We start from the raw sequence: 14,237 nt of genomic DNA, 5'->3' as shown, positions 1-14,237 counted from the left end.
GTTTTTTAATCGAAATTAATTGTTCTTATCATTAGCTTTATTGGAAGATACCTGAACATCATTTATTGTGCTGAATTTCTCAATAGACCTGATGCTACCAATCTTTGCTGATCTGTAGCAGTAAATTAGGTTTTCTGCTGGGATCTGCCTGCCTGGAGACTTGTGTTTCTATCTCTATTTTCAAAATGCAAATTCTGATAATGAAGTTTGCTCTTGATATACTGCATTGCAGTCTTTACATCTGAGAGAAATGTTGATTTTACAGTACTTTTGGTGCTTGGCATGCTTATTTGCTATATAAATCCCAATTATGTTTCCTATTATCTCACTGTCACAGTGCTGTGAACATTAAGATATTTCAGGTTACAAATAAAACAATCATATTTTGCTTGATTTCAGACATCTGAGAAAGACATTATAAGTAAAGAGAAAGGCAAAGGAAAGGCAGAGGGTGCATCTGAGACTGTCCTCTATAAAATTGATGTTCCTGCCAACCGCTATGATCTTCTTTGCCTCGAAGGATTGGTCCGAGGTCTGCAGGTCTTTAAAGAAAGGTAATGGAGAGTGAGATAGTTGTGTCTTAGGGTATTTGTTTAAATGAGAGTCCATTTCTGATGAACGACTTTGCTACTTGATTGGGTTTTGAGGACAGTTATACGTATAAGTCAGGTATATTTGTCAGATATCCACATGTTTCTTGGATTTTCCTCTGGGGAGGACCTATTAAATACTTTTATAAGACTAGGCCAGAGTGTTTCATTTTGAATCTGTTCTAAAAGTTTTCCCAACTGCTATTTGAGACTTATCCTCTGTAAAGAACTGTTGCAGTGGTACTTTCCCGTGCTCCTCTGTTATATATACCAACAGAAATAAAGTCATAACCAAAGTGAAGTATGTTATCTTCTTCAGAGCTTTCCTCCAATTTTAGTTACAAGTTAACCAGTCGATAGAAAATTTGAGGTTTAAACAGCATAAATATAATTTACGTACCCAAATTCCAATGTCCAAAACAAGGACAGTTCCCAAGAAAATAGTCTACATACAATTGCTCCTGCACTTCTAAAAAGCTTTCTGAATTTTGCACATATTCTGTCCTTTAGTTACATATTTATTTCTATCTTTATTCTAGGATGAATCTCCCTAGGTATGAAAAGATAATACCAGCTAAAGGTGAAGGTCAGAAGCTGATTATCACTGAGGAGGTAAAAGCGTTTACTGCCCAACTGTATGCTTATTGAAATTTTCTGAACCATGAAGATAATAGCAATAGCAATTTTAGGACTGCAGTGACACCAGAAATCCTACTTGCAGGACAAGATCTGGAGAAAATTTAGCGTCTCTACTCAGTGTGATTTATTTTTAGGAGCAACAAAGGGAAGGAACAACAGGCAAACTATTCTGGGTGAACCTAATTGCAGGTCAGCTCAAAGCTTCAGACATTTATATTGCATTTACCTTCTGGCTGTTACATTGTAACCCCCCTTGTCTCTGTCAGACTTGAAGTTTTTTGTTTGGTTTTGTTTCCCTTTGAATTTCTAACGTATTTCCAGATTTTTTTCCTTTTTGAGGCTGTTCCACCAAAAAGAAAAAAAAAAAGAGGAAAAAAAAAAATCAGTTCTTGTGTCTTTTGTACTTGACATTTGTCATCTGTTGCTGTTGCAAATTGCAGACTGTCAAAATCCGTCCTCATGCTGTGGCTGCAGTCCTTCGTAACATAACTTTTACCAAAGAACGTTATGACAGTTTCATTGACCTCCAAGAAAAACTACACCAAAATATTTGCAGGTTAGTGCTTAAACTTCAAATACAACATAGTGTGTTACCATGATTGGATTTTATGTCAAGATTTCACCACCCTGTTGTGGAGAGGCATTATATATTATGTTCATATTAAAGAAAATACGTAGCAGCTCTCTTTCTCCTTCTCATTTCCTGATCTGTTTCTATCTGCTCTCAATACATTTCAATGTAAATACATCTTCTATAAGAGTTGAGGGAGACGCCTTCTACAACAGTCCCAATGGACTTTTGACTGCCATGCGTACTCTTAACATTTCTCATTGCTAACACACAGAGTGAAAATGATTTCTAGGCTTCTCAAAACTGGGCTTTGTTTTTTCCAGTAAGCTTTGTGAATGCACAGAATACAGAACATCACGAGGTGTTACCTCAAAGGAACTCCAAACGTTACCAGCAAAATCATTATGTTGTTTTTCTTTCTAGGAGAAGAGCATTAGTAGCAATAGGTACCCATGACTTGGACACCATTTCTGGTCCATTCACTTTTACAGCTAAAGCACCTTCTGAAATTAAATTCAAGCCCTTGAACCAATCACAGGAGTACACAGCTTCACAAATTATGGATCTATATAGGGTAAGTGTGATTTTTCAGGGTTACCGTGCTAAGTAAAGGAAAGACATTTCCGAAGCTTAACATTGAATACCCTTGCATTTAAGGGATGTTCTTACAAGTAAAACACAGCCATCTTCTGTAGCTTCAGCCAGTGAACATGATAAATGCATGGTAATACTTCATTCATATTGCTCGTGAAGGACACATCATGGTGTTTGGTGCCTTTTAAAATAGTGATTTTGATTTTAAACCCCACTGATTTATCAACACAAAAGTTACTTTTCATGACACTCTTCATCATACTGTAAAAAGGTTCTGTTGTTGCCTATACCGGTGAAATATTCAGTGTACAAAACTGAGAAAATTATCAGTGTAAATAATACCAAATTTTAAACTGTTATTTCGATTGGGCCAGCTTGGTGGCGACATTGGATTACTTACCCAGCTGCATATAAGGCAGGTGTAGCTGTGTGAAAGACTCAGTTACTAAGTTCGACATCACTTTTGGCTCAGCATCCTGTTGAAACCAGGTAAACATTAGGAAAAGATCCCATCAGATCTAATGTTATACTATTTATTGTATTTGAAAACATACGTATTTTCAAATAAGATGGTATTTGAAAATGAAACTGTTACAATTAAAATATGCAGCGCTGTTAGAGCACACATACAGAGGTTAAAAGAAATTCACAACAATGTCTGACTAAAGGCAAGTAAAAACTAGGAAAAAAGAGAACAGAGAGAATAAAAGTTGACTGTTTTTAATAGAACACGCATCCATGTCATTGGAACAGATGTAAGTTTTGAATTAAGTTGAAGCATAAATGTGTCAGGGTTTAGCACTTGACAATTCAAAGTACCAAAATAATTTTCTTTTATCACTTCTAAGGAGAATTCTGATAAACTAAGGACTGTTGCAGTGAACAAAGACCTCATGCCTTAAGTATCTGTGAGAGAATACTTAAAGAAAATGTTTCTGAAAAAAAAGAAACAAAACAACTCTCATTTAAAAGTTTTCCCACTTCTGAGAACAAGCAGCTTTTGCTAGAGGTATTGTAATGCTATAATGGGATGATAATAGGGTGGCAAAGCCTTCTGCTACAGCAAATGAGAATGAGCCACAGATACAGAAATGGAGGAAAAGAGCTGCTTACCTTTGGAAGGCCGCAGGTAGGCAGAGATCTCTGGCAACAGATGCCCTCACCTTCGCTGCCCAGCCTTAAATGAGATCTGGAAAAGGGTGGATCCTGGCTCCACCCCTTCCAGTTACTCAGGTACACTGCTTGTGCCTGAGCTCCTCTGGGTTGGCATTGCCTTCCCACCAGGTGCTCAATCACCAATTCAGTCCATGACTCAGCATTTCCACTACAGGTACCTAGCTGAAAGCCCAGTCCTACCTTCTCTAAAAATTCCAGTTAATACCTCACCTGAGGACTGTGGAAGGATGGAAGCTCAAAAGCGAGCTAACATTAAATACGACATTACTCTTTGTTTCCCCAGACTGACAGCCATCTCCGACACTATTTACACCTGATTGAAAACAAGCCACGTTATCCTGTCATTTATGATAGTAATGGTGTTGTTTTGTCCATGCCACCAATCATCAATGGTAAGTTTACTTCTGACTAGTTTATGCTGTTGCTCTTATTTTGTGAGTCAGGATGTCTAATAGAAACGGTACGTAGTGCAGATTGTTCTGTTAAAAATGTTTCACTTATTCTTTCAGTTTAAACACAGAGAAGATTTTTTTGCTCCCTCAGGAGGGGATAATTAAATGTAAATATGGGCATTGGTTTTTTTGGATTGGCTACAAGCACTTAAGTGATAGATTATATGGGTGTTGAAGTGAGTCCAGAAGAGCTGGATACATTTCAGCTGTAGTTATAGCACAGCATGCTAGGAATGGAGTGCAGCATCCTTCACTCTTGAGAGCTCAGGTGCTCCTGACTACATTCACACAGCATGGTTATTGGCAATGAAATTCATTCAGGGTACACACTGGCCATCAGTGCTTAGCAGGCGATATGAGGCAGATTTCTACTCAACCACAATAGATAGTATTAGAATAGTATTAGAATGTAGAATAGTAATAGAATGTAGATAGATAGAATAGTAATAGAATGTACTGACAGAACCCCATTTTTGCACGGAACCTACCACTGAAGGACTTCACATCTAATTTGCAAGGAAGACGCTTTAGGTGATGCTCCTAAGTGTATTTCCTGCCTTCTTCCAAACAAGAAAAAGTTTGAGTACGTCAGCGATGTGCTGCGGTGTATGCCACATGATACAAGTGCAGGCAAAAACCAAATCCATGCTTAGAGGAACCTGTGCTGTGCTGGACCACTCACATAAACAAAACCTTTAGCGTCTCAGATGACAGTGTCAGGAGATCTTGTTTATTCATAAAAGTAGCTATGGATTTTTATCAGTCTAAATCGCTTCTTAAAAAACATTCATTGCTACCTAAATTTCTTTTCTCATGCGCATCACATCAAATGCCGATCTGCTACTAAAGCTGGGAAAGGGGAGATGCAGAATCACTGTGCTACCAGCAGATGGCTGCGATTCTGCTGGTTTGCTTTCTCTACTGCCAGTAGGGAGTTCCTGTCGATTTGTGTTTTCCAGTGCTCAAGGGTAGGCAGGTCAGCAAGACCAGTCTGCCTTTTCTGATTAGAATGTTGTATTTTTGCTTTTCTTGATTTATAAGTTTAAAAATAAAAAGCCCTGCTACTCTAGTAAGAATGGTGTGAATCTTGATGCAGCAGGCATAGTAGCTTTTAAGCTGGGGAAGGTGGTGATGATGTTCATTTTGAAATACAAAATCAGTCAATAACATTGACGCTGCAGGAAAAGCAACAACATTTCTTAACATGCTATTGTCTTCACATGTTTTAGGAGATCATTCAAAAATAAGCCTAAAAACGAGAAATGTATTTATTGAATGTACAGGCACAGACATGACAAAGGTAAATTAATCTTTTCTGCTTTTGATATGCTGTAATGTCATTGTTATCCCAAAGGGACAACAATGCTGTAGTACAAAGACCTACAGTAGATGAGCGTTTGTTTTATGGAGCAGACCGTCCATCTCAAAGGGGCAGGATAAGCTGTGGGACTGCGTGGAATTCCCTCAGTACAGTTTTAGGTTTGCTTTACAGGTGGTGGCGTGTTTTCTGTGGGTTTTGTTTTTACTGTATCTTCATGATGACACCAAAGTTTCAGCTTATATATATTTTTGTTGTTGAACACTTTCCAAAGTATTTAAGATTTAGAAAAAGAATAGAATTCATTAAGACTGCGTATTTTGCCAAAACACTCTTTGTAAAGAATAATTAAAATCTGGGCTGTGGAAAGGGGGAAACCAATTTTTCTTCGTAGTTATCTTTTTCAAGCAGGAATGCTGTGCAAATAATTGTCATCTGGAAGTCTTTCCATATGCAAATTCTGCAACTCAGCACCAAAGCATGAAAGCCCAGCAGTTATAATTGCCTGTTCTTGTACGTAGGTTGTGCATTCATTGATGGTTTCCCTAAAGTGTGTATATTGATGCTCAAGAACAAAAGTACTTTTAGTTTATCCTACTGCACAATGCTTCATTAATGACAGAAATTGGCATGTTGTGATATGGCTTCTAAGGAAACTAAAAAATAACTCCTTCTTGCTGCTGCTTACTTTGATAGCAAATACAGAAATAGCATTTGTTTCTTTTCATGAAGGAAGTCATAGCGTGAGGCATCATAAAGCAACTGTTGTAGATTAAGAGTTTGATTAAAATCTCATGATTGTATTCTGTTATACTAACTTCTCCAAATACTGAGCATAGAATAAAAGATATTGTCAACGTAGCCTCATTTGCAACATGTTTTCAAAAAGCGCACAACCTTTTGGCCTCAGTGAAGTAAGCAATTAGATTAAAGGTTTGGAAGGCGCAGCTCTAATAGAACAGTTTAGCAGAAACATGCAAACACTTTAGAGCCTTGAAAACCAACAATCTCCAGATACCAAGTTTTTGAGTAACGTCTTTGCAGCAGAGGCAAAGCATGTCTTAAAATTCAGCCTGGTATTTTAGATGCTAAGTTATTAAGTAGTACAGAATGAAGAGAATATAACAAATCTTTCCCTCCTTTTACTATGATATTTTGTCTGCTTTAGCACAAGGACAGATTTCAATGTGATTATCATCTTTATTTTGTAGGCAAAAATTGTTCTTGATATCATAGTTGCGATGTTTAGTGAATACTGTGAGAAGCAATTCACGTGAGTATAAATTTGGAGTCAGAAAGACATTACACTTCCGCCACATTTTAAAAATGTTTTAAGTTCTGTTCTTATATCTCTTACAGTGTTGAAGCAGTAGAAGTAATTTATCCTAATGGGAAGACTCACATCTATCCGGTAAGTGAGATGACGTCTCACTGTCACCAGGGAAAGGATTTTTTTAATACAAAGTATAAGAATGACATTGTCTTCTTTTTCTGCAGAGGTGAAGAGTAGGTCAGGGCCTTCTTTAACCCCACAAGGGACAGAACGTAGTGTCTCAGTTTCCCCTTATCTAGAAAACTCATTTTGAAGCACTGCTAATTTACGATAAGGTTCATTTAATCTGATGCTCAAGAAAGAAGACCAGGGTTTAAAGTTATGAGTGGTAATGTGGATTAAAGTTTGTGATACAGACATTCTCAGGAACAAGTAATGATGACTATCAAAAGTCTGTGTCTAAAGCCTACCTGTTCCAAGTCAGGAAACGTGAATGCAGAAAGAGGTCCTACAGACTTAACCCACTGGACAACTGAAATCAGCCTCAGTGTAACACAGTTATCAGATCTGGAATCTGTAATGCCTTTGAATAAAATAGCCTTTTAGTCCTGGATTTTTCAGTCCTCCGTTTTATAGATTCCAGCTATCTAAGTCACCATGCTGAGTGATAAAAGAAAGCAATTCTTCCCGAAAGCAACTGAGAACAAATAGGTCTGATGGGCTTCATAAATGATGTTTCAAGCAAGTACAAATTAATTAGGGGGAAAACCTTTTTTTTTTAGTCTTAGACTTCTTCTATCTTCAGTGGCAAGACCTGGAATCTAGAAGAGGTATCCAACAAAACAAACATCTCTGCTTTAACCAATTACAGTTTTGCTGCATAAAACAGTGCAAAAAAAATGCTGCAGTTTTGGATGCTAAGAGTTTTTACAGAATTGGTTTTTTAATCAAATTTAGAAGCACTAAAGGTAGACATACAAAGCAACTTTCTTAGATGCATTACAGACTTCCTAGAAAAAATAACATATTTCTGTGCCAATATGGGGGTAACAAGATTTCTTTCCTTTTCATCCTAAAGTCATACAATCTGTAGTAGACCATGCGGTCTTTTACACGACCATTCATTGCTTTAGGGCTTTGACTTAAGATGAACTGGTGACTAGAAAGTATCAGAAACTCAGTTACTTGCATATATCTGAAGTTATCGGAAGTTTCAATAAAAAGGATTTCATGCTGCATTCAGACTTCTAGTTTAAATGAGAACAGCTTTTGCATTATGTACTATAGTGTTATTTTTCAAGAACAATTCTGTCGTAAAATGTTGAGATTTACCTAATATTCCATATTTGTCATTTCTGGACGTTATTTGGGTATCTTAATTAGAATAAGCTAAATTAGAATGATGTCAAAACTGGATCCTCTTAGAAATGGCAAGTGGTGTGTATCCTGAAAAGCTTTGCCTTTCTTTTTAGGAACTGGCTTACCGAAAGGAAAAGGTGAAACCTGAACTCATTAACAAGAAATTAGGAATCAGGTGTGTTACTGCAAATAGTAACTTGTTTTTTGTTTGGTTTCTTTGTATCTTTTTCAATCAAGCATTACTAATGAAAAAGATACTTGAAAACATTGGTTATTGGATTGTTTTAAAGATATTTACTGTGTGATTTCTAATATAACAAAAGTTCAGGGGCTAACCTGGGTGAGTCAGTCAGTTTTGTAGGACAACCTCTCCTCTTTTCAGTAAATGTAAATCTTTCTCTTTGGCTTCACACACTGTTGTAAAATAAAGAAAAATGGCTGTTTCTAAGTCAGAATCTGAGCTGGATGGCATACTCAGTTTACGTGCATTCAATAAAGAGATTATTCAGGAAGTGAGGCAACGTAGCAGAAACGCTGGTTACTTTAACAAAACAATATAATCTAAGGCCTGTAAATTACTACTCTTGTTTTCTTTCAGTGAAACTCCATCAAACCTTGCAAAGCTGCTGACTAGGATGTGTTTGAGCTCACACGTCATAGGGAATGGGAACAGTATAGAGACTGAAATCCCTCCTACCAGAGCGGACGTTATCCATGCATGTGATATCGTAGAAGATGCAGCAATAGCTTATGGTTATAACAACATTCAGATGGTTATTCCGAAAACGTACACCATAGCTAATCAAGTAAGATTGCCCCTTCAAATAAACGCTCTGTTGTCAGTAAACGACCAATGCATGCCAGAAGGGCTTTGGGGAAAACAGAACCTAGGAATTAAATATTTTGACATGCTTTGCCTTGAGAAGTATTTACCATGGATGGGATACAAAACAGATGCCCCACTGATTTGAATAAGTCCAAGACCAGTGGTTGCTGGTACTTGAAAAAAGACAGGGTTTAAGCAGGGAGCCCATATTAAATCTCTAATTGGGAGATTCATTTCCTCAGGCAAACCTAAAGGCAACTGGCTGATGCTTTCAGAAAAATTTTAAGCACACTGAGTACCTCCCTGGTGAGTTCTCTGTAACATAACAGGCAGGATCACCCCGGGAAAGAGCAGAAAAGCATTTATAGATCGAAGTTGAAAAGTGTGTTTTGTTTCATTTTAGCTTCCACTCAATAAGCTCACAGAACTTCTGAGACTGGACTTGGCAGCTGCTGGATTCACTGAAGCACTCACTTTTGCCCTGGTATATTATATTGCTTTCATATTTTCTTAGTTGCGTGTTGAAACAACAGTGACTATTCCCTTGTATAAATGTACCCATGTTATCTTTTACTGTTTTGGCATGTAATTGTTTGCTAATGCTTTGGCATTGTAGTGTAATATTTTGTGAGTTTCTAGGTCAGGTAAATCGAATGAGTCACTGCTAATATGGCATGCAGTTCGAAGCACAGAGGCAAAAAATAATGCTGAAGTACTGTTTTTGTTTAACTTGATAGTATGTAATTGTAAGACAGCAAGTCTTTAGAAACATCCATCACCAATATTGTCACCCATACATGACTGCATTAGGTACCTGGTCAATATGCAATTCAAAGAGTTTATTTTAAGAATCCCTGTAAGACTTATAATGCAGACAAAGGGATCGCAGATAAGGTTTTCATGTTGTACTTAAAGGTTTTAAGATACAGTGACACAGGCTCCCAAAATGCTTGCATGGATTAGTTCAGGTACTGCAGCCTAAGTTGGCAGTCATTTTATAGAGCTTCATCTGCAAGTATCGGAATTAACTCTAAATACTGCAAAATATATTGCAGTTTTAATGTTTTGTTGTTCGTTAGATGTTACTCATTTAAGAGAAGAGGATTATATCTAGTATTACCTCCTGCAGTTCTAGTATCTGACACAGATATTCAGAATACCTGCAGTAGTACCATGTTGGGGAAAGTAGAAGAAAGAGTCTTTTGTAGGTTCTTGCTTATCCACTAAGTATATATATATATGTGTGTGTGTGTGTGTGTGTGTGTGCGTGTATATGTATATATATATACATAATATATATATTATATATATATATATAATTTTTTTTTCCAGTGCTGAATAGTAAAGATGCTTAAAAACATTGACTGTGTTGTATTTCTACAACAGAGAACCTTTTTAACTGCCACAGGAGAATTTTGAACAATCAAAGCGTATCATTTTATCACAATAAGTATCTGGTGACTGGGTCACCAATGCTTCATCCAAACATCAGCATGAGGCCTATGACAAACAGCATTTCTGCTACAACACTCCATAGCCCAGCGCTATATGGCAAGCACTGCTTACATATTTATGCATGTAAACCTGTTCTTGCTTTGAACCCTACATAATCGCCCATACAGAGTCACAGTGCTTTCTGTGAGGACCTCAGGTTTAGCCCAAATGCATTTAGTTACGTCATAGTAACATACTGTTTAGATACACATGTGAAAACTTGAACCTAATTTTCTCCTCCTAAGGTCAGTGTTCTTTCAATTTATTTGTTTATTTTTTAAATTTGATAATCTACTTTTTCAGATGGTATCATCTGCTCACTTTGCTCACATTTGCTCTATCAACACACTTAGGAGCACTTGGAAGACTGCAGTACTATCAAACCCCCACATCCTAGTTTGCTGTTGGTTTCTTAATATATTAATGAAGCAATACATTCTGGAAATCTGCCGTGTGGCTCTTAGCAGTAACATCTGTTGCTGTATGTGCACAGACAGAATCTGAGCCCAATAATGTGCACCTACACTGTTTCCTTCAAAGTACACCTTGAGAGTAACAGCTTTAGAAGGATTATGTTTAAAAAAAAAAAGTGAGAAATGAGAATCTGACACAGCTATGGAAGTTGAAGGCTCTGCCATATCCTGTTTTGGCTTTTCCTAGGTAGCACTTTATTTTCCTTAAGTAGCCCCCAAGGCATTGTTTTCTTTTGAAGAAAGCTTGAATGCCGTTCCTTTGATAATTTATTTTTTTAAACTAGTTTCAGAATCAGATTTTATTCACTGCAAGTCAGAAGGCAGAACCTGAGCCTCTGCTTTTAAACAGATGACAGCCATCTCTGACAGAAGCTTAAATAAAGACTTCTTTAAAACTACCTTTATTTTGCTTAGTAATTAACATTTGTAGATAAACCAGTTTGCCTACATTGTCTTAAAGCTCAGGCTTAATTTGTATCAAAAGAGGGTGTTGTATAAGGGCCTCAGAGCTACTGCTCTGCTCATACTGTTCGTTCTTGTTACCAGGTTTCACCATTGGTTCACTGTCTCATTTAACGACTTGACTTTTTTTTCCTTTTCATTTTGCTGTCTCTTCCTCCCAGTGTTCTACGGAAGACATTGCAGATAAACTTGGCATGGATATCTCTGCTACAAATGCAGTGCACATAGCAAACCCCAAGACTGCAGAATTTCAGGTGAGGTAACTTAATTCAGGCCAGATTTGTTATACAGTCTATACAGATTTGTTATACAGTCTATGTATAAGGAGGAAAGAAAAAAGCTAATAGGAAATAACATGTATAAACTATAAAGGTACTTTTTATAGCAGTAAAGAGGGTGTCTGTTCATGGGCTACATTTGCTAACAGTCATTTTCTGTTACTCCTTGACTGAGAAAGACCTTATTCAGTGTGAAATGCTATTACCTTTTCAAGGAAGCAAAGTACCATATTCACTATGATGGCATCTGGCAAAATTGAGCTGTCTTATTACAGAAAATTCCACCTTGGTTTTTGATCAGCTTCTGCATTTAGAAAATCTGATTAGTAAAAATGGAGATATTAGACCAGGCAATTTTTAAACTTCAAGCTCTGGATGGAAAAGATGTTTTAAAACATATTATTGTTGGAAACAGCTATTAGATTTTCCCTCCAGAGCTTTTAAGTTTCTGTTTTGTTTGTGGGTTAATTTATTTTATTTTTTTCTTTTTTGAAGATGCTTTCTTTAGCTTATAGGGAAAGCGACTTTACATTATGAGATCTGTAAAATAAATGGAAAACAATTTTGAGTCATATTCATGTGTCTAATGTAAGAAATACAAAGGAAAACACTTCATAGAAAGGCTCAGAAAAATTTCAGTAGTCTGGGATATTAATTGTGTGATCCCACCACCTCCCCTTCAGAAAACACAAGCAGTAGGAGTGCTGCTAGGTAGTTGTATCATTGGCTGAATGTTCCTTGCGACAAAATAGTCTCTGTCTTTTAAAGCCTATAGGCCTCCATGCTGACTGGGAGGAATTACCCTCTGTGATGCTGTACGCAATTTCAGCCTTAAATGTTAAGTGCAGTGGGATTCCTAGAATGGCTTTTTCCCATTCCCCCAGGATAGCTCTGCCATCACAATGAGGACAAGATGATGCCACAGGCCCTCTTCCTGAGTGTGCACCTTCAAGTCTTCATTGAGTAGTTGAGAGGAACAGATAGTAATGCTGCATGATGAGAAGTTACTATGAGAAGTACATGATAACTCCTCATCAGCAGTCAAGCAGTATTCAGTCACTTCCATCTTTTTCATAGTAGTTTTACTAAATAAGACTGCCAGTCTGAAAAATAATAACAGCGGCCTCCTTTGCTCTCCATTAGAGTACTTCCACAGAAAATAAGGAATGTAGCTTTAAAACAATAACATGCCTCCCACCTGGTACTTTGCATACGTTGTTTACATATTTCAGGCCCTCCACAGCTGCAATATGAATATATTCATCTCGCTTCTGTTCTGCCTGCATCATTGTTTGATATTTGGAGGTATCAAGATCAAATTTCAAATAGTATTTAATATTTCCAAAATAAAACTTAACATTTGCCTTTTGCATATACAGGAATAAACTGAAAGGGTTTGTTTTGGTTTTTTGTACTTTGTGTATGGTTTTTCCCTCCCTGTACTGCAGATCTGGCATCTGTGAGATGTTACCAGTTTCTAAGCTTGTATATTCTCTTTCAGACAATGCTGTAAAAAGAACATGCGAAAAATGTATCTTTTCAGATTTAATAATTCTGAACAAAGATATTCAAACTTAAGAGATCAGCTCAGTATTTGCATCTCATTACTGTTGAGTTCTTGTTAGAAATGAACAAACCCAAACATTAGAAAGCTGTACCGTCAGCTATTTTGGAAGGTATTTCACTTCACTTGCAGCATCTGCATTCATCCTGCAGGTGGCACGTACAACCCTCCTTCCTGGTCTGCTGAAAACTATCGCTGCTAACCGGAAGATGCCCTTGCCTTTGAAACTCTTTGAGATTTCTGACATTGTAGTAAAAGATCCTACTAAAGGTAAGAGAAGGCTCCTCACCGTTTGTAACTTAAAAAGTTATTAAAAAAATTCCTCTTTGAAAGGATTGTAGATCCAGATTAACTTCAGAAATTATTTGAGTAACTGGTTAAGGCTACAGCTGTGCAAGTTCAGGGAAAAATTGATGTTTCCAATAGAATGAGAAAATATGAAAATAGACCTAGCTTTTTGAAGAAGCAGAATGACCTCAAGAACTGCAGTACAGTCAGCATAACGTGAACCCCAGGTATGTTCAGTGGGTACGTCTGTGCCACTGACTGGTACAACAGCTGAAGGAAAAGAGCTGAACTTGATTTGCCATTATCAGTTACAGTTCAAAGTCTTTGTAGCTGTACTGCATCTCATTAGCAGTGCTGTTTACACTGTTTATCAGTCATAGGATATACACGGTGCAGCTGCCAGAGGATTTAGTATCCAGATTTCAAGAGAGCTGCTCCAGCTGCAGCCCTGAGCATGACTCAAGGACAGTTGTGAATACAGGGAATAAGTGCAAGGTGATTTTGCATCAAAAAACAAAACAAAACCTACTCTAACCTGCTCATATTGATGCACTCATTTTGTCTTGCTCCTATGTTGGTACTCTTTTGCATTTGTACTGGAGACATAGCTAATGAGACAAACTCCCTGCTGGTATTGTTTTCAAAGGGCACAAACCTACAGTACTGGAGGCATATTACTATTACGGTACTGAAGCCTGTTTCAATGGCTGCAGTCTTTAAAACGTACTGCTTTTTAGTTGGCAGTGCTGTACATCTCCAGTCAGTGAGGGATAAGCTATACTTAGAGACTGATTCTAATCTGGAGAGCTGTAGTTCCGGAAAAGCTTGGGAATCAGTGCAATTAGATATCTTAACATGAATCCCTTTTCCATCACCTTAG

General features: G+C 37.3%; 1 protein-coding gene and 1 long non-coding RNA gene across 3 annotated transcripts in view; one reads left to right on the top strand and one right to left on the bottom strand.

Annotated features, from left to right (window-relative positions):
* The window catches only part of FARSB (phenylalanyl-tRNA synthetase subunit beta), a 33,851-nt gene that overhangs the window by 1,258 nt on the left and 18,356 nt on the right, over positions 1-14,237 (top strand). The window contains exons 3-15 of the mRNA XM_072344432.1: positions 400-554; positions 1,130-1,202; positions 1,670-1,785; positions 2,224-2,374; positions 3,854-3,962; positions 5,252-5,322; positions 6,552-6,613; positions 6,700-6,751; positions 8,086-8,147; positions 8,571-8,778; positions 9,202-9,282; positions 11,389-11,481; positions 13,222-13,339. Of these exons, the coding sequence (XP_072200533.1) occupies positions 400-554; positions 1,130-1,202; positions 1,670-1,785; positions 2,224-2,374; positions 3,854-3,962; positions 5,252-5,322; positions 6,552-6,613; positions 6,700-6,751; positions 8,086-8,147; positions 8,571-8,778; positions 9,202-9,282; positions 11,389-11,481; positions 13,222-13,339 (1,351 nt within the window). The remainder of the gene's footprint in view (positions 1-399; positions 555-1,129; positions 1,203-1,669; positions 1,786-2,223; positions 2,375-3,853; positions 3,963-5,251; positions 5,323-6,551; positions 6,614-6,699; positions 6,752-8,085; positions 8,148-8,570; positions 8,779-9,201; positions 9,283-11,388; positions 11,482-13,221; positions 13,340-14,237) is intronic.
* Positions 458-3,643, bottom strand: LOC140256134 (uncharacterized). 2 transcript variants are annotated; one of them, XR_011904643.1, is made up of 4 exons: positions 3,508-3,643; positions 2,795-2,870; positions 1,456-1,569; positions 458-542 (listed from the first exon to the last, which is right to left on the bottom strand). It is a non-coding gene; the product is annotated as an uncharacterized lncRNA (long non-coding RNA). The 2 variants fall into 2 exon arrangements; XR_011904642.1 differs by lacking the exon at positions 3,508-3,643 and having other exon boundaries at positions 2,795-2,878.

Source organism: Excalfactoria chinensis, chromosome 9 (genome assembly GCF_039878825.1).
Source record: "Excalfactoria chinensis isolate bCotChi1 chromosome 9, bCotChi1.hap2, whole genome shotgun sequence".
NCBI classification, from domain to species: Eukaryota; Metazoa; Chordata; class Aves; order Galliformes; family Phasianidae; genus Excalfactoria; species Excalfactoria chinensis.
The sequence above is the reverse complement of the archived record's forward strand: the minus strand, read 5'-3'. Positions and strand labels throughout refer to the sequence as shown.